This window comes from Sinohyriopsis cumingii, chromosome 1, assembly GCF_028554795.1.
Source record: "Sinohyriopsis cumingii isolate HCF-2022 chromosome 1, ASM2855479v2, whole genome shotgun sequence".
In the NCBI taxonomy this organism is placed as follows: domain Eukaryota; kingdom Metazoa; phylum Mollusca; class Bivalvia; order Unionida; family Unionidae; genus Sinohyriopsis; species Sinohyriopsis cumingii.
In genome coordinates this window covers 170664054-170689112 of record NC_142961.1, presented here as the reverse complement: position 1 = coordinate 170689112, position 25059 = coordinate 170664054, and the positions used below count along the sequence as shown (strand labels likewise).

At 40.8% G+C, this 25059-nt stretch overlaps 1 protein-coding gene across 2 annotated transcripts in view; it reads left to right on the top strand.

The window, feature by feature from the left end:
* The first annotated feature begins 250 nt into the window (after positions 1 to 250).
* Positions 251 to 25059, top strand: part of LOC149808376 (solute carrier organic anion transporter family member 4A1-like) — a 62669-nt gene continuing 37860 nt past the window's right edge. For both annotated transcript variants that reach the window (XM_089976365.1, XM_089976358.1), the window contains exon 1: positions 251 to 492. In XM_089976365.1, coding sequence (XP_089832491.1) covers positions 478 to 492 — 15 coding nt within the window. In that variant the 5' untranslated portion in view covers positions 251 to 477. The remainder of the gene's footprint in view (positions 493 to 25059) is intronic.

The following is a 25059-nucleotide window of genomic DNA, read 5'->3' as shown; positions in this document are numbered from 1 at the left end:
TTTACTACAAATCGGGCATATACAGATCTTAATTTAAATTTATGAATTTAATGTTGAAATTTTTTATCAAATGTGTCGTTAAATATATTTCCTGATGTTTAAAAATATATATATATTTTAAACTTTGATAGCGTAATAACGATGGCCACTGTTCAAAGCAATAAATAATAACCATATCAGCAATGCAGACAGACCTGATCCTGGATAGTTATCCGTGTGTTGTACATTCCATTAGATATACATCCGGGTTTTTCGTCAAAGAAAAGGATGTGTGAATAACACGGAAACATGTATTACATACAGTGCTTTGTACCGAGTCGGGGCAATTAATTCGTTTGATACCGCATAGGAATACATCCTACTTTCGTTGTAAATTGGTTCTTTCCGCCGACTCATAATTGAACACGTATGTAGTTTTCAATATGTAACGAGTTAATTTGACTCCACGCCTTGTGAGATACAAACGAACGAGCCAATATGGACGAAGAAGAGGTAAGAAACTTAGAAATTGTCTACTATAAGCGTACATCATTAGGAGTATTTTCTGACACAGCAGGCAATATAAAATTTGACACTTTGGGGATAATGGGAAATTAACATTACGTCCTCTATCCCCATACAAGGAAGACACTTTATGGGAATTATGACTCGATAGTGCCTTTTTTACAAGGGAATAGGGGGGTCAGTAGGATACTAACGATGCAAAGAAATATGGGTTCAATGGGTTATTAACATTACGACCCCATAGTGTCATTTTTACAATGAAATATGGGGTGAATTGGAAGTTACCTTTATGGCCCAGTAGCGTCATTTTTGGAAAGAAAGATGGCGTCAATAGGAAATTAGCATTATGACCCCACAGTGTTATTTTTTTCAATAGAATATGGAGTCAGTGGGAAATTAATATTGTCTCCATGGTGTCATTTTTGCAAAGAAATATGGGGTCAATAGGAAATTACCATTATTACCAAAATATCTCTGCTCAGAACCATTTAACATCGCTGGGAACCAATAGCCATACCTAAACCGCGCGTCGAAGCAATATTGAGTCCGGTACTTATGACATTTTTCCTTATTATACTTATACTTATATTATGACTATTATTATTATTATTATTATTATTAACATTATTTCTCATTACCACACTGCTGATTAAAGTTAAAAATATTATCATTGCCCAATTATTGATATAGCAAAACTATTGTTATTGATGTAGGCCCTTTAATCATATTTATAGATATAATATTTAACATTTAAGAAAGTACCCTTTACTTCTTTACTGATTTGCCTTAATGAAATTGAAAATTTTCTGACAAACTTACATCGGCTCAACTAGGTCAAAATCTGGGTAAAACAGACTGGCTGACCGACGAGGGCATGTTTAGGAGCTGACTAAAGTGTTCTTTCCATCTTTCCTTAATGCCATTCTTGTCCTTTATTAGTGTAATGCCATCTGCAGCGAGCAAGGGCGCAGAGCTGGACTTTGCGTGGCTGAAGATTGACTTGATGGAGTTATAGAATTCTTTGGAGCTGTTAGTGTCAGCATAGCTTTGCACTTCATCTGCTTTCTTTTCCCACCAATGGTCAGGCATCTTGCGGATTTCCCTCTGAGCCTCAGCTTGATAGAATTTAAAGCGGTCTTTTTTGTTGATGGAGTTTGTGTCATTCTGCTAGTCCATGAATGCTTTGTTCTTTCTGGCAAGAAGATCTTCAATGGCATCGTTGTTGTCGTCGAACCAGTCTTGATGGATTTGCTTCTTTTGGCCTAGGATCGCCATAGCTGTTTCTCTTATCGTGTCCCTGAGCTTGTTCCATTTTTTGGAGGCATTTCCACATATCGGTCCGTTTTTTGACAGCTTGTCATCTAGTCTTTTCTGGAAATTGAGCTTTGTGGAAGGCTGCTGGAGTTTGACAATGTTGAAGGATGTGCGCACAAGTTTAGGACGTCTTAGGTGATGAGGGGCAATGTGCAGCTGTAGGGTAGTTCTGACAAGTCTTTGGCTGTCCAGCATTCTGCTCCTCGCATGGCCTTGGTGATGAAGACATCCTTGGCATCACGCCGGCGGACTATTACATAGTCGATTAAGTGCCATTGGCGAGATCTGGGGTGCATCCAGGTGTTCTTGTGTTTGTTCGCCATTCTGAACATTGAGTTGCGATTAGGAGGTTAAATTCTGCGCATTTGCTGAGTAGGAGCAGGCCGTTGTTGTTCATTCTGCCGACACCGTGTTTGCCAAGCACACCTTTCCATCGACCATAATCACAGCCAACACGGGCGTTGAAGTCCCCCAGTAGTATGATCTTGTCGTCAGCTGAAACTGAGCTAAGGGGCGGAGGCACTGATGATTGTTGTATGGCGTTTGTGGCTGATAGGTATTCGCAATTTCATTAGCCTCTCATTGATACCAAAAGGCATTTCCGGAAGCTGCTTCAGAAGACATGATTTGATAGCCAGGCCGACTCCATGCATCCTGTCTCACTTTGGGCTTTTCCTTTCCGGAGAATGTGTAACCGCTTGCTAGCTCAGTAAGAGAACCCTCCTCTGCGAACCTGGTTTCACTCAAGGCTGCAATGTCAATATTGTAGCCTGAAAGCTCCTTAGCAACTAGAGCTGTTCTCCTGTGTGGTCTTGCTACGTTCTCTTTGTCCATGAGAGTACGGATGTTCCATGCTCTAATAATAAGCTTTTTCTCTTTGATTATTTCGACCGCGGATATGGATGATCTTGCCAGCCGCGGAAAGCTGGCCAGATATTTTAGGGCAAGCTTTTTTAGGCCACCTTTTCTAGGCCTCTCCCTATACAGGGTGAGCAGCGCCGTCCTGAAAAGGTCTGCTCAGTCGCCCCTGGATGCCGCAGAACTGTTCTGCTGCCCTGGGTGCAGAGCAAAACGACCACTTGTCCAAGGGCCGCCTTCGTGCAGGTCTCTGACTACAACTCCCAGTGGTCATCTCCACCTGTTGCATCGCTAGTTGCCCATCGCCGTAGGACTTTGGTAGGTTCAGGTAAGGAACAATGAGTGTGATGATGAGGATGAATGATAGGTGCACAACATAACCTGTGCGTGAAGGAGATTAAAGTGAAACAGCCTTTGCACAGAGACAGCCTCACTCTCTCGGCCTTGGTAGTTAGAACTCAGTGGTACGAAGATTCGTCACGGTTGGGGACTACTTTGGCTGCATTGGATGGCTATGACGTCGTCCGTGCCTTGTCATACCCTCCGATCTCCACAAAACGTTTGCAGATTCGCCTTCGTGGCCGTTGGATCACTCAGTTGATCTCTTCCTCCCAGTCTGCCGAAACTGGCTTTGCATGCAAGGATAGGCAAGCTCCTAAGTCACCGAGGGTTTTTTGAGGCCCGTCGGCTGCCCTCTAACTGGTTTAGCCGGCCAGTCGAAGCCGTTGCCCGTAGTGTGGCAGCTGCGCATGCTACAGCTACTTGGAGCCACAGGTGAGGGCTGAGCGCCTGGTGAGGACCAAAGATGGACAAGCTACTCCCGAAGGAGCACGACGTGCCCATCCACCAGAGGTACTACCCCTCCCAGGTCACCCCGAACACCACAATGATGCTGGAAACAGTGCTTATAATTTTTGTTTTTTAAGGAAAGTATTAACAATAAATACTTTTAGCACTGTCCTTTCTAACGGATTAGTCGATGCATGTGTTCCATTGGAATCATCATTTCCAAAACTTTACATTCAAGAACATACTCACAAAGCTATGGGTAACTGTGATAGAGAAAGTCAGTGTCATCCATGTTATCAGGGTAATTCATGATTAGGTCAAAAGATAAGAAGTTCTATATTACATAGCGGTGATAAAGCCAAAATTAGAGATGATATTTTATAACTCATTTCTAAAAGAATTGTTTTCCTCCTAATTACTTTCAATTTTACTATTAATACTTCATTTGGATATTACCTTCCTATTATTGTTTCGTTCATCGTCATAGCACCATAATCTCCTTCCAATGACGCTTTGCCTTTTTCTTAACAATGAATAGCGAAAGCAAACTTGAACAATAAGTCTTCACTTAACTCATCTCTCAACATTTAGAACCACAAAGTGTTCGACTGAAGCAGTACCATGAGATATTGCTACTACGTTATTCAAATAATATAATCTTATCCCATATCATAATATTCCTGCAAGAAATTATTTTGAATTAAACGCTTAATGATTCAAGTGTGTAATGCAATTAAACGCTTTAAGCAAAACTTTCACTGAGTTCTCAAGGCATTATAAGTGTCACAACCCCGCTGCTGTATTATAAATAATGCTGATCTTCAACGGTATCATAAATAATACTGCAGAAGGTGTGCATTAAAATTTAATGACTCACGAGCCACCAGTCAGCAGTTCCGACTCTCTAGACACATATAACAACTCAAGGTTGAATAAATAACAGTTTTATCAAATATACCAATGCAAGAATTTCATGGACATACATCTTCAGCTCAATATATCATAATACAATAATGGCCGGGTTGACCAAATGCCCTTTACTCTTTACCTCGTCATATAGAAATTACTGTCCTATTGTGAGAGTCTCTGTTAAGTGAGTTTTCCCAAGTACTCATCTAATTTCTCTTCTTTCCTCCTTCCTTCCACGGCTTCCTTCTTATTTTCTCGGTGTCGTCACTTCGTACACCCTGGAATATATCTGCACCGACTCTCACGGCATCCTGGGAGCTTCCTGAAGAAACATAAGGGTCGTGCACCTTTGTCGCCCCACTCTACCCTTGCCCTATGTACATATAAATTTCCACTTATCGGATTCATGCCTTGCGCTCTACACACGAATAGCATAACTCAATAAATTTTTGTAACACACTCACACTGTATCTACCCATGGCTATTATGTAATCATTCCTATTGCATGCGTCCTAAGAATTACAGAATTATACCTGTAAATACTGATGCACATAAATCCAACTTCGTCTAATTTTGCATAGTGCTCAATCTACATTCTGACAGATGTTAAGTACATGTCATAATTGAAAATTATTTAATAAATTCAACAATAGGATGCGATTAAATATCTTAATAAATGCAACTATACGTGAGAATTCAATATTCTAATATATTCAACTATCTACTCAAATCATGGGCAGTGGCAGATGGTTTATCTGCTCGGGAAATGGACGCACCCGCCCATCCATGATTCTCCTGCTGCCTGTTAGGTCGGCTTTGGTTAGCCAAAGGCTAAGAGAGTAAACCATAAAAGAAAATTCGGAGTGGAGACCCTAAGGCAGCTGGACGATGTACTACATCCCCTTCTGGCAACTCCTTAATCTGGAGAGGGATGGGCTCCGCCAGACGACTTTTGCCCAAGACACACTGATAATGCTGGACATATCTGAACTTATCATACCGGATCAGTCGTCGCCCGGGTCAATAAGGACCGCGCCTGCCGTTGTCCACCAGGACGGAGGTGACAAGTGTGCTACTGGTACTATACATACAATCAGAGCGAGAGACAACATTGCCATCGCCACCTGGAACATTAGAACTCTGGCGCAAATAGGAAGAATCCAAGAGTTGACACATGAGCTGGAACACTACACATGGCACATTCTGGGACTCTGTGAAGTTAGATGGAAATCCCTAGGAGAACACCAAACTGAAGATGGGCATATATTATACTATAGTGGAGAGTGTGACAAGTCCATAAATGGAGTAGGCTTCCTTGTAAACAAAGCCATCAAGGGATCTGTGCTTGAATGCTGCCCTATATCTAGCAGAATCATTTCCATTCGATTGAAAGTATCATCCTTTAACATCACAATTATTAAAGTCTATGCTGCAACTACCAATCATGATAATGAAGAAATAGAGGAGTTTTACAACAAACTACAGGGTATTCTAAACATGGACAGTAAGAAAGATATCCTCATTGTCCAAGGAGACTGGAATGCCAAAGTTGGCAAAGATGCTCTAAAAGACTGGGGAGTACATTGTGGACCTTCTTGCAATGAGCTTACCAATGAAAGAGGGAGACGGCTGCTCGAGTTCGCAAGCTACAACAACTTGGTACTAGCCAACACCCTGGGACAACATAAAGCTTCACGATGCTGGACATGGCACTCACCAAATGGAACCCATCACAACCAGATCGACTACATACTGGTTCAAAACCGTTACCGATCTGGCATCAATAGAGCAAAAACAAGGACATTCCCAGGTGCTGATGTTGGGAGTGATCACGACCTCGTGATTATGAACTTCCGAGTGAGGCTGAAGAAAATTAACAAGCCAAAGAACATCAGGCTCAAATTCAACCTTGAACAACTGAAGGACCCTAACATCTGCAAGTCATTCCAAGCCACAATTGGAGGAAAATTTGCTCCACTCCTTGTAATGGATGGTGATGTCAATGAGATGACAGACACCTTCAACACAGTCATGACAGCAACTGCCAAGGACATCATTGGTCTCCATCGACCGACGAAAAAACCCTGGGTTACAGAAGAGATTCTGAAGTTGTGTGATGCCCGAAGAGAACTAAAAAACACCAGACACACAACAGGGGCATTGAAGTACCGAGAAATAAACAAGAATATCAGAAAAAACTTGAGCAAAGCAAAAGAAAATTGGATTGGACAAAAGTGCACAGAAATGGAGAACAGTCTGATAAAGAATAACAGCAAAAAGGCATTCCAAATTGTGAAAGACCTCACCAGACAGAAACAACCAAGAGTCAGTACCATTCAAGACAAAAATGGAAAATGCCTCACAGAAGCGAGTGACATTGCAGAAAGATGGATTGAGTATTGCAAAGAACTCTACAACCATCAGTCCACAGGAGACCCAGAGGTGCTTGAAGTTCCAAACTCCACAAATGATGATGACTTCCCCATTCTCAAAGAAGAGGTGGAGTCAGCAATAAGAGCACTGAAGAATGGGAAGGCAGCTGGAGTAGACAACATCCCAGCTGAACTTATCAAGAATGGGGGAGAATCAGTGAAAGAGCTACTAACAAAAATCTGCAACAAGATCTGGCAGACAGGTGAATGGCCAACACAATGGACCCAGTCACTGATTATAACACTTCCCAAAGAAGGCAATCTCCAGCTATGCCAAAATTACAGAACTATCAGTCTGATCAGCCATGCTAGTAAGGTAATGCTGAAGATCATCTTGAACAGACTGAAACCACAAGCAGAAGAAATAATCGCTGAAGAACAGGCTGGGTTCCGGAGTGGAAGAAGCACAACAGAACAAATATTCAATCTCAGGGTTCTGTGCGAAAAGTACTCGCAACACCAACAATACATCTATCACGTGTTCGTCGATTTCAAAAAGGCCTTTGACAGAGTGTGGCATGATGCATTGTGGGCCACAATGAAGAAGTAGAACATGGGTCAAAAGTTAATCAATACCATCAAGCAGCTGTACGCCAAGGCTACCAGTGCAGTAATTGCCCAAGGTGCTGTGGGGGACTGGTTCCAGACAACAGTGGGAGTGCGTCAAGGCTGTCTCCTGTCACCCACGCTTTTCAACATCTACTTAGAGCGCATCATGAGCGAAGCCCTGGAAAACCACTGTGGGACAGTCAGCATTGGAGGGCGTAACATCACCAACCTCTGCTTTGCAGACGACATTGATGGACTGGCAGGCAGTGAAGACGAGCTAGCCACCTTAGTGAGGAACCTGGATGAAACATCTTCCAGATTTGACATGGAGATAAGCGCTGAGAAGACAAAACTGATGACAAATAGTGGCAAACAAATCTCAGCCAAGATTGAAGTCAGAGGACATGAATTGGAAACAGTGAGCCAGTTCAAATATATTGGTTCCATAATCACTGAAGAGGGATCAAGAGCAGAAATTTTGTCAAGAGCAGCACAAACAATGGCAGCTATGTCAAAGCTAAGACCATCTGGAGAGACAAGAATATCTGTCTGAAAACTAAAATCAGACTATTGCGAGCTCTAGTCATCTCAGTCTTTTTGTACTCATGTGAGGCATGGACCCTGACAGCAGAATTACAACGAAGAATCCAGTCACTTGAAATGAGATGCTACAGAACCATCCTTGGCATCTCTTACATGGACCACATCACAAATGAAGAAGTGCGTAACACCATCAGGCGCAAAGTGGGCCAATATGAGGACCTCCTCACCACCGTCAAAAAGAGAAAGCTGAAATGGTATGGCCATGTCACTAGAGCCAACAGTCTATCCACAACAGTCCTGCAGGGCAGCGTCCAGGGTGGCAGAAGGAGAGGTAGACAGAGAAAAAAGTGGACTGACAACATCACAGAATGGACCAGGAAAAGTTTTGCGGAGACACAGGTATTGGCACATGATCGAGACAAGTGGAGGGAACTGGTCAGATGTTCAGCAGCACAGTGCCTCAACGACCACACTACGTCACGAGACTGATGATGATGATGACTCAAATCAAGCACAAAGACTCGGCCAATATACTGTCTTACCTTTGATAAGCTTGTTTACCAAGTTCAATTCCCTTCTTTTTACGAGTTAAGTCTCGGAGCGGCTTTTAGCTAAAATTCCCTCCTCAACATAAGCTTCCTGCTTTCCGATACAAAACGTCTCTCTCCTCCGAGAATTAGCAGCTCACTGACGGATCTGTGCGTGTTTACGATTAAGAATGAAGCATTTTCCCGCCTTAAGTATTAGCCCCTCCCAGCGGATGATCTAGCTTCTCTCATCCCTAATTAGTCGACACGCCTACCGTTTGATGTTCTTTCCGCCTAGGTACAGGTTTCTTCACACCATCTTGGCACGCTACGGGGTATCCGGCCCGAATATGCCCTTCGGCAGAAGCCCCGCTTGCACAAGGATTAAGTACCTTTGAAGCCAATTTAGAGATAAATAGTTATGTAACTCCTAGTAAGCCGTCCGGCCCACATGCTTTGATTCTGCAAAATTCTGCCCTCGGTTCGTTACAATACGTTTAAGCTTCTTGTTGTTTCCTAACAAATCCTTCTCTTTCTTCCAGTTGTTTCAATAATGCATTTAACATTTAGTTTTGTATCACGAGTTGATGCCAAAATAAAAATAAGTATAATTTTACAGTCCTCACCCTCCTTGATTTGTCTGCAGCATTTGACACAATAGACCATTATATATTACTTCACCGTCTCCTTCATGTATTTGGCATTCATGATACAGCCTTACTGTGGTTCAAGTCCTGCTTGGTCAACAGGACACAAATTGTGTCTGCAAATGGAATACACTCCAGCCCAGTTGATCGATGTTGTGGTGTTCCATAGGGATCTGTTCTTATACCTGTTCTCTTCATTCTATACACTCAACCGCTCTCAAGTGTCATAGATCATCATCCAGTGTATCACCAATTGTACGTTGATGACACCCAAATATACAAATCTAGCCACCCAACTGAAGTTGATGCTACCATCCAAGGTGTAGAGAGTTGCATTTCTGATGTGAAATCATGGATGACATGTAACAAGCTGCAGATGAATGATGATAAAACCGAGGACATTCTGATCACAACACAAAGACTTTCTCATTCACATCCTTTACCTCAAACAACAAATATCAGCAACGCCAACATTAAATTCACACAGTCAGTACGAAACCTAGGTGTTATTCTGGACAGTACTCTCACATTGCACCAACATGTCATGAACATATGCAAGGCTGCATATCTTGAGCTGAGACGCATTAGCTCAGTTCGCAAATATCTTTCAGTTGATGCCACTAAAGCACTTGTGTGTTCATTAGTACTTTCAAGACTGGACTATTGTAACTCAATTCTGTCTGGTTCCTCTCAATATCTACTCCAGAAACTTCAGAAAGTTCAAAACACAGCTGCTCGGATCATACTTAGAGTACCACGATCAGAGCACACCTCCCTGCTGCTCTGTACCCTACACTGGCTATCCATTCGATCCAGAATCAAACACAAAATTTGTTTTCTGTGCTACGTTTGACTGACAGACTCTAGTCCAACATACCTATCCGACCTCACCCGTGTGTACACACCAGCAAGATACTTACGCACCTCTTCTGACAGTCGTATACTTATTATTCCCACTATGAAAACAAAGTCATATGGACAGCGTTCTTTAGCATACCAGGGCACGGCAACGTGGAATGAATTGCCCACTGAACTTAGACACAAAGACACAGTGATCCCATTCAAAAGTGCTTTGTTGTTGTTGAGTTGGGTTATAGAGGTGTTCGTCTGCAATAGACATGTACCTCTGGTTTGTTTGCACAAAGTGCAATTTTTGATTACTCCTGAGGGGAGGAATGGTACCACACCCCTCAGGCATTTATGTACTCATAGAGTACTATTTAATTGGGCCGTTAGGTCGTAAACAGTAGTGGCGTGCCCAAACGATACTAAATGTAAGGCCTTAGATATGACTAGGAGTAGTGCAAGCCCACACTCGTGTATTCAGTTTGCTTTTAGCTGCCCCAGGTGTCAACCCAAGCAGTATGTAACGTCAGCTACCATAAGTCAGCTATGACGTCACATTAGGACACCTGGGCTTGTGGCAAGTGGAAATCGTTCCACATCTTGCCACTTTTGTACGAAATCCGAGATTGGTAAAGGAGGAAAAGGTGCTCAGCAAGCCAGGCATGGATGTTGTATACTTCCCGAAACGCCAGCCCGTACTTATTTCAAATCGAGTCCAGTTATACTAATGGACAGAAAAATACCAATATTGTGTAAGCCACCTGTGCAATTTAGTTCAAATTCTGCTAGTCTGTTGAATTTCCTATCCCTAAACGTTCTATATAATCTAGTACAGAAGTGTACATAAACGAACTCCCTATTATTCCTTATTTAATGTAATATGTCTAAGCGACATTTAAAAGTTTAGTCACTGGTAGGTTTTTAGATAGTTGTGAATTTTGAGCGGTGGTCCAATGGTTCAAATTTGTAGGTTTTTTGGTAATTTCAAAGAGGGAAACCACGCCAATTTAGGTTTCCCTATTAAATAAGAGGCAAACTTTTTAGCCCTAAGAAGGGCTGTTTTTAGGAAAACATCCCCCGTCTGTTTTCCGCCTCCCAGCATCGCTGCGCCGTCCTTTTTTCTTCTTGGCGAATTTTCGGGAAGGCATAGCCGTGGACTGAGGCAATGTGTTGAGCCGCTGTAGAGAGCTGGTGAAGAGAGAAATCCGTGTAAGCTTTGGGGTAGAATTGGCTCAGGATTCGGTGACCGTAGTGCCATTGGTGGGTCATTGGTTGCTTTGTACGTAGGGAGCGCCAGTTGACGTACGAGACTGCATTTATGTAGTGTCCCGCCTTTTTTAAATCGTCTAATGCTGGGCTCAATCCCATATTCCTGCAGTCAGTGGTTATATTATCTCTCGTCCCAGTTTCTTTTGTTGGTCTGGTCTCAGTTTCCTTTGTGGTGCTTGTTGTTTTAGCCTCAGTTTCCTTTGTTGCCCTTGTTGTTTGAGTAGGGGGGCTGCCGTTGTCTCATCTTCGCTAGAGGAAGATACCTCTAAGTCCGCAGCAAGCGTGGAAGAATTGTTTGATGCGGGGTCGTCTCCTGTGAAGGCTGCCTCAAATTGTCTGAATACCGGCAAAGTGATTTCCTCTTTTGCTTTTTCGAGTAATTCAGTTAGATGTTGATAAGTGATCAAATGTTCTTGGTCCTTAGGTGTTATTTGTTGTTGCAGTACAGCTAGATCAATTTCCTGGGCTCTTTGTTCTTACTCCACTCTCGCTGGGGTGGTTTCTTTGTTAGGAGTTGACTGCTGTTGGCTGCTTATTTTTTCTTGATGTCTCGCTGTAGTGGGGCTGCTAACTGTCTGGGTCTGCATAATCTGCTCCCGCTGACGCTGCATATTATTTCCTCCACGTCGAGTTCTTGGCCTGTTTCTTTCTTCTTCTTTGTTTTCCCATATTAATAAGAGCGTGGTTCGCTTTTGTTGCGCTCTTATGCTCCAGCCGGAGGCAATGTTCAGGCTTAAGCCTTTAATTGCGCTTAACGCTTGGGAGGGAATAACTGTTTCCGTCGCTAGCTCCATTTCTTGTGTTGCTTGTTGCTCTGTTCGCTGCAGACCCCTGACGTAATAAATTAATAGCACATGTATTTCAACTGTAAGCGGAATGCATTAATAGCACATGTATTTCAACTGTAAGTGTAGTGCATTAATAGCATATGTATTTCAACTGTAAGTGTAGTGCATTAATATCACGTTTTTCAACTGTAAGCTTAGTCCATTAATGGTAATGCATTTCAACTGTAATCGTAATGCATTAATAGCACATGTATTTAAACTGTAAGTAAAATGCATTAATAGTACATGCATTTCAACTATACGCCTAATGCAGAAAAAGCACATCTAATTCAACTGTCAGCGTAGTGCATTAATAGCACGTTTATATCAACTGTAATCGTAATGCATTAATAGCTCATGTATTTCAACTGTAAGCGTAGTGCATGAAGACTACACGTATTTCTACTGTATATTTGATGCATTAATAGTAAATGTGTGTGTGTGTGTGTGTGTGTGTGTGTGTGATTTGGATTTTTAACGTAGCTTTAACAATTTTTCAGTCATATCGCTATGATGTCTGCAGTGTGGCAGTTTATAGTGACGTCTAGCACTGGGACATCATGCCGTAGACATGTAGCGTGATGTCCCACCCAGTCACATTATCCTGACACCAGGCCGGCCAGTCCTAACACTAACCTCTTAATGCTGAGCGCCAAGCGAGGCCGCTGTTAGTACCATTGTTATAAGTCTTTGGTATGACTCGGCCGAGGATATATATAATCCACGACCTCCCGCATCCGAGGCGGACGCTAGTAAATCTGTTTCAACTGTAAGCGTAGTGTATTAATAGTACATGTATTTAAAGTATAAGAGTAATGCATTAATATTACATTTACTTCAGCTGTACGCGTATTACATTAATAGTACATGTATTTAAATTATAAGTGTAGTGCATTTTTAGTATATGTATTTCAACTGTAAGCGTATTGCATTAATAGTGAACGTATTTACTGACATATGTGCTGTGCTTCAATCTGAACCATGACTGCTTCAAATACAGCCGAACGCATGCGAAATTCGTAAGATTTACTTCAAGATGTCTTAATTAGCAGCAGGGAAGTTTAACAGACCTTTGCGTTCCACCAAAATAAACCTTCCTACGCGAACTTTCTCCGTAGAAGCCTCAGAATTAAAAAATAAAGCCTTCTACGGAAGCTAATTTTCATGCATTTCAGACCGGGTGCATCGGGTGGTCGCGCCGGTGTGTTAGTAAATATAGCATCCGAGACAGGAAAAATAAATGAGGGGAATAATTTTTGTTTTTGTTGCAACGTGGGGCTGCTTTGGCCAATTTTACGTCGCATTAAAATAATATACTTGAAAATAATATGAGTTCGAAAACTAGCATAGTTGGAGAGCCTCATTCTGCTAGATTAGCGCGAGAACAATTAGCGGCACTAAAGAAACTTATTCCAGTAAAAAAATTGTTCAAGAAAAATGTTCGCGATTACGAAGACGCGAAGTATCATCTTACCGATTTATCGTCGAGATTGTTAAGTCCAGTTACCGAAACAGTCGAGCGAGTCGCATATGGTGACAAAAAAGATGATAAGGAACTCAGGAAACGCGGAATTGTTCCCATGGTGAAAGACATTGAGGAACATACTCGAGCAGTGCCAGATAGACTGGATCAAATTCGCCAAGCACAAGCACAAGCGCGGCAAGAACAATTGCAGCAAGCACAAGCACAAGAACGAGAGTTGCAAGAACAATTATTACAAAAAGAAGAAGAATTATTGGAAAAAGAGGAGGAAGAAGAAGAAGAGGAGGAGAAAGATCCTATCGGTAAAATAATGGAATATTTTACCCCTGGAGGCTGGGCCGCGTTAGGAATTGAACTTGATAAAAAGGATGATATCAATGAAATTGGTGAATTTGCGGAAGATTCTTTCACCGATAGAGGAATAAAATATTTAACGAAGGAGGGACTAAAAAAAATTAATGGGCGAGATAAATGGTATAAAACGATATATCGGGCTAAATTTAGATTACCCAGGATAGACACCAATGAGGCGAGGTATATTCAATTTCGGATATCTGCGCGTAACAGAAAGGATCCTAAGAGGAGAAAAATAAAGATAGATACATCTTCAGGATTTTCCCCTAAAGTAAAAGAAAAATTACCGGAAACGACATCCAAAGTTGAAAAACCTAAATTTCATATTAGTAGTTATTTTACCAAAGATGCTCTTGAAAAACTCAAAGACGAGGATAAATTAGTCGATATTGCCGCAAATTATGATAAAAGGAACGAATATTTAATAAAAAGACTTCACGAAAAAGATATCGACAAATTAAAATGGATCGATTGGGTGTATTTTGCAGCAAAGCCTCACCCTCACGAAACAGATTCTAAATATATAGAATATTTAGAAAAAGTAAAACGAAGAGAGAAAGAAAAAGAAGAAGAAGAAAGAATAAAACAAAAAGAAGAACAAGAAGATGAAGATGTAGTGTCGGCGTGGTTTAGTGAGCCATCAACGCCGGTACCAAAAACAGGAAGCGGATATACCATTTGCCCTGACAGCGTTGTCAACGACGTATCTCGCCTCGAAATATTAATCGGAGGAAAACGAGCCGGAAATAACTCTCGTGAAATAATCAACGAGGCCTCAGATATTTGTCGGCGATTATTTCGCGGCGGTGTTATTGATTCTTACATTTACAAGGAACTCGTTGACGAACTCATCGATTAAAACAACGCAATTGAAATAACATGATTGTTCACAAACATCAGCGCAGACCTAGACAGGTCCGCATAGTTAACTCTCGATTGCCTGTATACAAATATATTCACGGCAATGGACTCGGCGACATCGTTAAAAGTTTCGTTACGCGAGTAGTCCCTAAAATCGGACCCGCAGCCAAACAAATTGCATCAAAGGCAATAGGAAAGATAGGCGAGACTGTCATTTCTGGTATTGGTAATTTGGCCAGCAAAGGCTTCGATTTTGTCAAAGGTAAAATATCAAATTTAACGCGTAAAAAAAAGCTGCCCGTCAAATTACCTAGCACCAGCGAAATGCCCCCCGAGGTTAGTAAAGCTATAAACGACGCGGCAAATAAAAAAATAAATGAACTAGCACAGGAAGTTGCTAACACAAATCTTGCAAATGAAGTCGCGAACACAAGTTTCATATCGGGCAGCGGTCTTCGTTTTAGATGAAATTCTTATTAATAAATGTTCGCACAAGTGTCAAACGAAGTGTTCGACATGGACGAGCCTGTAGGTAGAGACACATCCGTGCGAGATTTCCAGTATTTCTCGTACGACGCAGTTGAACCAAATACTGGAAATCGCTTGGAAATTCAGGTTCACGATACAACAAGATATTTTCTCCCATCTGAGGCGTATATCGAAGTTGTTGGGGAAGTTGTTAAAACGGATGGTACCAATTATGGAGCAGATTTTAGAGTCGGATTTGTTAACAACGGTATTATGGCATTATTCAAGAGCGCCACTTATATGATTGATGGAAGAGAAATTGAGTCAATTACCAATGATGTTGATTTGGCAACGACGATAATAGGCCTAGCTAGATACTCGGATGATTTTACTAGATCAGCTGGCCCTAGTATGATGTTTGCCAAGGATAATACTAATCGTCCCGAAAATAGGCCGTTCCTTGTCAGACAACCCAACGATCGCGCCGCTGCTCCCGCTGCTATAGAAGATATGATCATTAACTCTTATCCTGATTATAATCTCGGATTTACCACGCGAATGTCTATGCTAGCACCAGGTAACAGAAGATTCTCTTGTGCTATCCCGTTATCCCATATATTCGGATTTTGCAGACATTTCAGGAAAATTATCTACGGAGCAAAACACACCGTTACGTTTGTCAGAAAGGAAAATAGCAACGATGCTATCTGGCGAGAAGGTGCTGTCGATTACGCTACTGGCGTGATAGGTCCCAATGATGCCGCGAATAATAACGGTATAGTAAGATTACTTAAATTTACTTTGTGGATGCCAGCGATAACTCCATCAATAATCGAGGAAGAAAAATTATTATCATTCATGAACCAAGGTGGTAAATCTATCATGTCATGGCTGACAACAACAACAGATTCCATAAACACCAATATTAACGGTGATTTTACTTGGCGTATTGCATCGCAGCAAGGTACCTCTGCGCCTAGGCATATCTTTATCGCTTTTTTGCGTACTAGTAGATATCATCAATTATACAGTCACATGATATTTGATCACATTGGAGCAACAAACGTATCGTTGAGAATAAACGGGCAACAAGAACCATCGGAGGAAATATCGATTGATTTTGCCAACTATTCTACGGCCCGCGCGTATCATCGCTTGTTAAGTTTCATGGGTCGTGATCAAAATATCGATACCGGATTGCAAATATCACAGCTAGATTTTAATAAATTTTATCCTATCTATTACTTTTCCCTGGAACATCTCGATTTGGTAAAGCAATCTGTCGTTGATATCCATTTCAAAGCCAGAATTAACACAGGTGGACTTAATCACAAAGCGATCGCGGTTATTCTCAGCGATAGAACAATGATCTTGGAAGGAATTAGTGGCAGAATGAGAATCATCGACGCTCCTGTCGAGAAAATGTGACAAAAATCTAGATTTTCTAAATTTAGATTAAACGATTATTAATATGCCATACGAACACGTCAGCGTAACTCTGACCCCGGGTCAGATGAAAAAACTCCAAACAGCAACAGCAAAGCGATGCGGTGTGAAATTAACCCTGAAAAATGATCAAATTCAGGGCGGTCCTAACAAACTGTCGCTAACTAGGGGTCAACGTGAACGTTTCACCAAAGCCAAATCAGCGAATTCCGGCGTTCATGTGAATCTTAGTATAGGTGCCATCAGAGACATGGTCAAAACGGGCGGAATTTTCCCTTTCCTAGCTGCTATTCCTGGATTATTATCCGGGGCTCTTCCGGCAATTGCAAAAGCGATAGGATTAGGTGCGGCCGGAGCTGTAGGCGACAAACTAGTACACAAAGTAATGGGAAGGCGATATGGTAAAAAAAAAGGAAGCGGCCTTTATCTAAGACGACCCCCGTACGGATCCGGCCTAAGATTAGCACGGCCTATTCAAATTTAGATTTATTCAACGAAGCAAAGAATAAAAAAATAAAATTTTTCAGAGGCGTATTTATGCGGGATCAACTACCAGAAAAACCAAACCCCACCGAGACAGGAATAATAAATCTCGATTCAAATACCGGCCCTGGCACACACTGGGTCGCCTAGGCGATTAATCCTCGCGAAGTTGTTTACTTTGACTCGTACGGACTAGCGCCACCAAACGAATTTATCAATTACGTGTCAAAGTTAAATATTCCAATTTGGTATTCGACACTTCCGACGCAGACGTTAATGGATCCACCGATATGCGGCCCAGAATCAATTGATGTCCTCGACGCAATTTCAAAATCATCCGGTCCGTATCATAGAATCGTATTTGAATATGCCATAGATAAATATCATGGTTGATATTTACGGTAGATTTATCTACAGGAAGAAGGAAGCAGAAGTGACTGACGTCGATCTATCAAAATTCGCCACAAGGGATGATATTAATAATCTTCTATCGCTGTCAGAAGTGGATCCTGGCGAAGTTGCTATTTTTCAGAGCCGCGAAGGAAGATTACAAACAAGCAACGTCAAAATAACTGATATAATCAAGCGAGACGAATATAACGATCGCATTAATCAATTTACTAGCCTGTCAGATTCGGTATCAAAATCCATCGCTGATATCGCCGATATTATAGCGAAGTTACCCCTGAAGGCTAATATCGCGGATGTGGAAAAAAAGGACAACGAGCTATCAGCAACGTTGCTTCTAAAGGCCGATAAAACATTACACGACGATCTTCAGGACAGAATGACAAAAAGACTTAACAGGCTAAATCACGACCTTAAAAAACTCGACGATGCCTTAGCTAAATTTAGCAAAAAATTTGAGGATGATATAAAAACATCCAGCGATACTTCCTCCGCCGCAAACGAACTAGCAAAGAAAAAAACCGATCAAGCATCGCATGACGATCTTAGCGATAAAGTGAGAAAAATCAACGAGGATATTACTAAAATTCTCGCCGATATTACCAAAATAAATACTGTAATGAGTCAGAAAAGCGATCAAGCATCGCACGACGATATCAACAAGGAAATAAAAAGAATCAACGAGAATATTGACAACATTGACAGGGATCTTAACATAGTGCATGGATTGGCGCTTCAAAAGGTCGATGTATCGTTGTACGACGGAGAAATTCGAGACTTAAATGCGAAACTTCTCGACGCAACTACAAAAATTAGCGATATTAACACAAAAATATCGCCATTGAATCTTCCAAAATTAGCGCGTTTTTATGTGCCGGATGAGGTGGTAACAAAAAATCTCCCCTGCCATGTACCATTTGTGGTAAAAACACTGAATAGTATATGGACACCCGAGAATGACACATTTAGCTTCACCGCGCCAATTACTGGCATATATCGAATATATTTTATCGCTGGGTTAAAATTTAAAGTACAACTAAGACAAGATAGAAAAATCCATGAATTTTACCCTGGATATTTTATTATTTCGCTAAGTGAAGATAGCAACACAGTATTCGTTCTAGAACCACCAGAGAGAACCACCACAGGATCAGTGCATTATTTTGTAATTTTCGAATATTTATCGGTATGGTATGAAGTTGGTGAACTCGAATAAACTACAATTGTTCACATAGGTACTAATAAATGACCGCATCGGATTACCGATACAATCAGGCGCGTTCATGGCAGGATTCGTTAAAAAAGCTCCTCGACGAATATCAAACAAAAATAAAAAAATATCAGCGTAGATTAGTTGCCATCGATGTCGCCGTGTACGCGGTAAGCGCAATAATCGCCGGCGCAGGTATAATCTTATCCGCGGTGACAACAATCGCGCCGATCGCAGCAACGATAATAATCTCGTCGACAACAACAATCGCTGGTGTTCTTAATATTATCGCAAAAAAAATATCATCATGCACGAATGAAAAATTGTCCTTGTACACGAGTAAACTATCCCAGGTCAACGAGGCGTATTCGAAATTATCATCGCTGCTTTCTGAGAGTCTCAACGACGGCGTTATATCCGATCTAGAATTTTCTGTGATGGTAAATATCTACTCTGAGATTGAACAAATGAATATCAATAATGTCGGAACTAACTCAAATCGTGACAAACACGACACCGCCGATAACAACGCTGATATCGGCAAGCTCAACCAGGCCAGAATTTAGTATCGATTTTCCAATACCAATTAGCGTCAAGGAAATTGCGCTGTCACAGTTACGCGTCTATAACAGCTGGCCCAATGTTAGGTCGAAATCATTTGGTAGATTATCATCGAATAATTCGCTTGTTTTTGCCAATAAAAACCGCCCCGATGGAACTCCTGATTGGATCGTCGTTGGCATACCAACAGGCAGTTACGAAATTGAGCAAATCGACAAGGAAATAACCTATAGGATATCAAATATAACCGGCGATGCTGAACCAGGAATAAAAATATTAGCACACGAACCAACGTTGTCATCGATAATCGAAGTAAAATCGCCATATGTCGTCGATATTTACCAGTCATCGATTAGGACAGTTCTAGGTTGGCCCGAAATCGCACCTCTGGCAAAACCAGAAAAATCTGATTTTATTATTCCAGGTTGGCACGAAGAAGCTCCTCCAGAACTACCGGAGCCAAAAAAATCAGATTTTACCACCGACGAAGGATGGTACGGAGATTTTAGACACAAGCCTATAATCCACAGCGCCATTAATCTCATGAACAACCACAAATTTAACCTGGTAATGTTCGCTTTTACTTTTAGGGACGAAAGAATTCTCTCGTGGTTGCCTCTTCCTAAAATTCCCCCCGGTGTGAAAATCTTCGACGCTACCAATATTAACAGGATAATAACCCCCGTAGACGGTATCTTGATAAGAAGAACCCTCGACGAATTTATTCAAGAACATAAATTACAATTAAATTTATTGCGGGAATCCTTTCATGAATGCATCTTAAATAAATCAGGTTCATGTAGCGAAATTATCGAACGCGTGAAGATTTTAAATCAACTCGCGAATGATGTTGAATATTATCATGGCATGTTCATTCGGGCGATAATCGACGATATATCAATTGCCGATTATGTTCTTCCTATTAGCAGCTTCACGTTGATCAGAAATTCAGGAGAAAAACAAAAATTCATGAGAGTATTTGGATTAACCGAGGAAACGCTACCAAATTTCAAATTTCCCGATTATGATGTTGATAAAATGAGAAAATCCGTCACTGATACCATCGATGATTTATTTCCGAAATTACATGCCGCGTGGACTAAAAAAATACAATCAGAATCGATTCTCAAACATAATAATGATCCTGCTGGGCAAGGGCGGCATATCTCGCCAGGTATCGTTAACATAACGGAAGTTATCGCGATTTATCTTCACGCGGATGTCGTCGAAGGTAGCTACAACGTGGATTCGTCTGTGTCAGAGCAGGCACAGCAGGGATTTATCTTATATTCGTTTTCACCTAGCGCCTCTCCGGGTTTTTTGATAATAAAAGAGCCAGTAAATCCGTTTTATCTGCGATGTCACAATCGATTATTATCGAAGATAAATTTCAAACTGACGGATCAGAATGGAAATTTACTTGATATACGCGAGGAAACACTGAGTATCAACTTGCTGGTGAGATCGTGAAATAATCGAAGATTCTTAAGATTCTTAAATCTGCCCGCCAGAGAAAAATAAATAAAAACCAGGAAATTTTTCAAAATTAGTAAATTTCTTAATTTTGATGGGGTAAATACCCGTCAAATTGAATAATTTATATAATTTAGTAAATCTGTTGGGGTAAATACCCGTCAAATTGAGTAATTTATGTAATTTTATGTTTTTGATGGGGTAAATACCCGTCAAAATTAAGAAAATTGCACAATTTCAGTAAATAAATTAATTCAGTAAATAAATAAAAAAAATAATAAAAATCAGGGAAATTAAGAAATTTGTGTAATTTTATGTTTTTGATGGGGTAAATACCCGTCAAATTGAGCAATTTACATAATTTCGTGAATATGCTGGGGTAAATACCCGTCAAATTGTGCAATTTATATAATTTCGTAAATTTGTTGGGGTAAATGGTAGTCAGAAACAAGAAAATTGTACAATTTCAGTAAAATGAATAAAAAAAAAATAATAAAAATTAGAATTAGAATCGAAGATTCTTAAGATTCTTGAAATTTTGTTTTTTTTTTTGTGGCAAGAATGAAAATCAAAGATTTTTAAGAATCTTAAGAATCTTTGACGCTAATTTTACTTTCATCGACCAGCTTTTTTAGCTGCCTGACGCGCGAGCTGGTAATTTTTCTTGACTCATATTCGTCAGACAAACTCGACCTAACTTTTTCTACCAGCGTCGATAATTTAACAAAATCCTCGATTTGATCATCGCTGACAGTCGCAAGAGATTGGTACATCGCAATCTGGATTTTCTTTATAAATTTGTATTCTGACGGTAGCGTGTATCTGTATTCGAGTTTTCCTTGGACGATCGTCTCAAATTCGGACCGGATTTTACCTGTGTCCAAATCTGAGGATAAATTTACATTTTTATTTTTTAAATCCTCGATGGCCTCGATGATGTTATTTATATTCTTCTCGTTCATTATACAAATTTGTAATATTTAATTAATTTTTAGAAAATCCTGAAGAATCTCCGATTCCTTATTTTTAGTCTGAAATTATCGGATTATAAGAAAACTCGATCCATTCACCAAATCGATAGGAAAATGTCGCGTTGATTATTTTTTCTGTTGCACGTCGCACCGAGACCATGTGAATACCAAAGTACCTTGCAGCGGCATTCATCGATGTGAATATGATTTCTTCATTTGTTTCTTTATTTATTGATTTAACCGCCTTAGCTGGTCGATATTCGCGGCCGGTATTGCCGGATATGCAATTTTCACTCTGAGTTACCGCGCGAAGATTGGACAGTTTGTTGTTAAGTTTATTTCCGTCAATATGGTCGATTACCAAATTATTCTTGATGGGTCCGTGAAAACACTCGAACACAAATCTATGAAGGGTATAATTTGTGTATCTTCCTTTTCTACCCCCGCTGAAGGTACATATCAAATAACCCGAATTGCCAACTCTACCAACATGTTTCTTCGTTTTGATATGTCTGACAACACCATCCGATGACGCCTCGTATCCTTCGATCGTTGGATGAGATTTAAACTCGCATGTCATTGTTGTTTCTGGAATCACTGATTTCAAGTTCATTATATAATAATTATATGTCTAAATCGTTATTTGCCTTGAATCGATTAATATAATCTTCTTCACATGTTATCACCGACGAGGATCTTTTTTCATAATATCTCCGCAATTCCCGATAATTCTTTCCTCCGCAGGCCAAACACAACCGAGTTTTTCCTCGCGTGCCAACTTGACAAACTAAACATCGCTGTGGTCCTTTACTGCCACGTCGAATCGCATGTATATGAGCGCCGCAATAATCGCCTCTGCAGGATTTGTCACAGAATTTTGTTGAGCCGATTAATATCCACTTGCATTGATTCATTATAATTTAAACATTTGTCTAAAATATAATCATGGATGTATTTGATCTTGATGAGGCAGAATATATTATACCTGAGGCTGATCTGGCGAAGAAAGAATTTTTCGATGACGGAGCCGTTCACACTTGGTCGACATGGAAAACAAATTCCATCGATGCCACGATGAACCTGGAGCGAGCTAAGAAAATAATCGAGTACATAAAAACCGAACACAAAGAAGAGCGATTTATCTTTGGAATAAAATTTATCGCACAAATGCCCGACGATACTTGGATTATTCGCGATAAACGAGATCCAGTGCGTGGCGGTAAGAAAAATGTTATTCTCGATAAAAATTCTAAGCCTGGATTATTACTGGGAATCGATGGCCCTTATTATGCTAGGGCATATCCATCTAGTGCAGTTGTTTATGGAATTTATCGGCTAAATAATAATCCGGATGTGAAAAATCTACCTGCGATGAAAGAATCGCCGATGATAAATTGCGTGGCTAAGCGTGTTATCGAACATATGAAAAACGCTCGACGTGGATCTGGTTTGACCCAGTTGAGGTTGGATAAAATTAACGCGTGGGCGAAGACCGTCGCTGATGGTGCATCGGTGGACGATGTAGCTGCGTTGAGTAAAAAACTTAAATTTCCGATCACGGTGAAAACGTTATCGGGAGAAATATTATATTCGTCGCCGTATAGATCCCGAGGAGCACCAATCGAGATTGTCGATCATAATTCACATGCGTGGTCGCAGTCGGTAATGATATTTCCGCGGGATCGTATTGTTAAATTTTATCCCACAGATAATAAATCTGCGGAATTTTCCACGGCAGATGTTGAGAATAATAATTCCGATGCCATGTTTAGATTTATCAAAAAATTAAGCGCATCTGATCCAATATCGATATGGTTATTCTCGAGTGAAGAAAAATACGATCAATTTATTTTGCCATGTGGCGATATTTACAGGGATGAAATATTACACGAGTCGATGAGAAAACTTGCGGTAAAATATTCGTCGAATCCCGATCAGTTACTGACAAATTGCTTTACAATTCCGTCTGTGGCCGCTCACGCCGCCAGAGAGAAAAACTCGTGGAAGCCTACAAGGAACGAATTCCTCGCTGATGTTCAACTTAGTTGTATCGAATACGGCCATGGTGGATTGTGGAATACCAAGTACGATTTCGAAGATATGATCTCTGTTGACATGAGCGCGTGTTATCCTGGAAGTTTCCTCGGATATGGCGATTGTGCAGATTATTTTGCTAAATTTGGCCATCCTACCAGCGAAATGAAAAGAGTAGCGATTAACGGACCGTTGCCTGATTTTGTCATGACCGGATTCGCTTGTGTAACGTCGTTTGAGTTTGCTGAAAATTTACATAAAATTTGTTATATTTGGTTCGGAAGGCATTCATCTCAACGCCGTTGGGTTCCTACGGTGTTATTGAGATATATGCTAGATTCGTCGATGTTAGTGTCGTTGACGGTGAGTGAGGCGATTATATCTTACAAAAAACAGATCGAGGTGTGGTTGCCGACAGACTGTGACAACGCGAAAGATATAGGAAGAAAAATAATCGGTAAATATACTCAAGGTGGATCCGTTGATCACAAACATCGACACGCTAGATTATTTATCAATGACGCCGAGATGGATTTTATAATCGCCGATACGGTATCACGAGGAATATTTTGTAACAGAGAGAATATTATCATTGATGGAGCAAAATTAGGTACCGTGATTAGCTACCTTGACGGAGAATCAGCGCAATATACGCATTTGCGGTCGTCGATGCTCGCCTATGTAAGTATAAATTTACTCTCGATGATAAATAAATTTTCTGATATCGCAGTAAGGGTCGCGACGGATTCGTTTTATATCGATAAAAAATATCAGGACAAGTTGGAAAATTTAATCACCGATGGTAGCTCATGGGGAACTTGGAGGATAAAAAACGAGGATATTCTAGATTATTGCGAAGACGCTGATGTTGAAGATCGCGATGAATTTCACCAAGGTAAATTTGGAGAATCTTCGATTCTGGAATCTTCGACAGCCGCATCTGCATTTGACCCAATTTCACGCAGCAAATTCGTTTACCTAAATGGGCCTGGTGGTAGCGGTAAAACAACGCGAGTGATAAATTTATTTGCGAACTCCGATATGATTGTATTAACTCCGACACACAGATTAGCGCGAGAAATAAAGCAACGTGGCGTTAATTCGTGCACGTATCACAGTTATTTCAAATACAGCGGTGGATCATGGGACTCGGTGCGTATGGGAGACAAATATATCAACAAGATTATAATCTTCGATGAGATTTGTACGGTAAATTTAGATATATTAAAATCGATATTAGCTTGGCTGGAAGGGAAAAATACCGCCGTAATAATGTGCGGCGATCATGGCCAA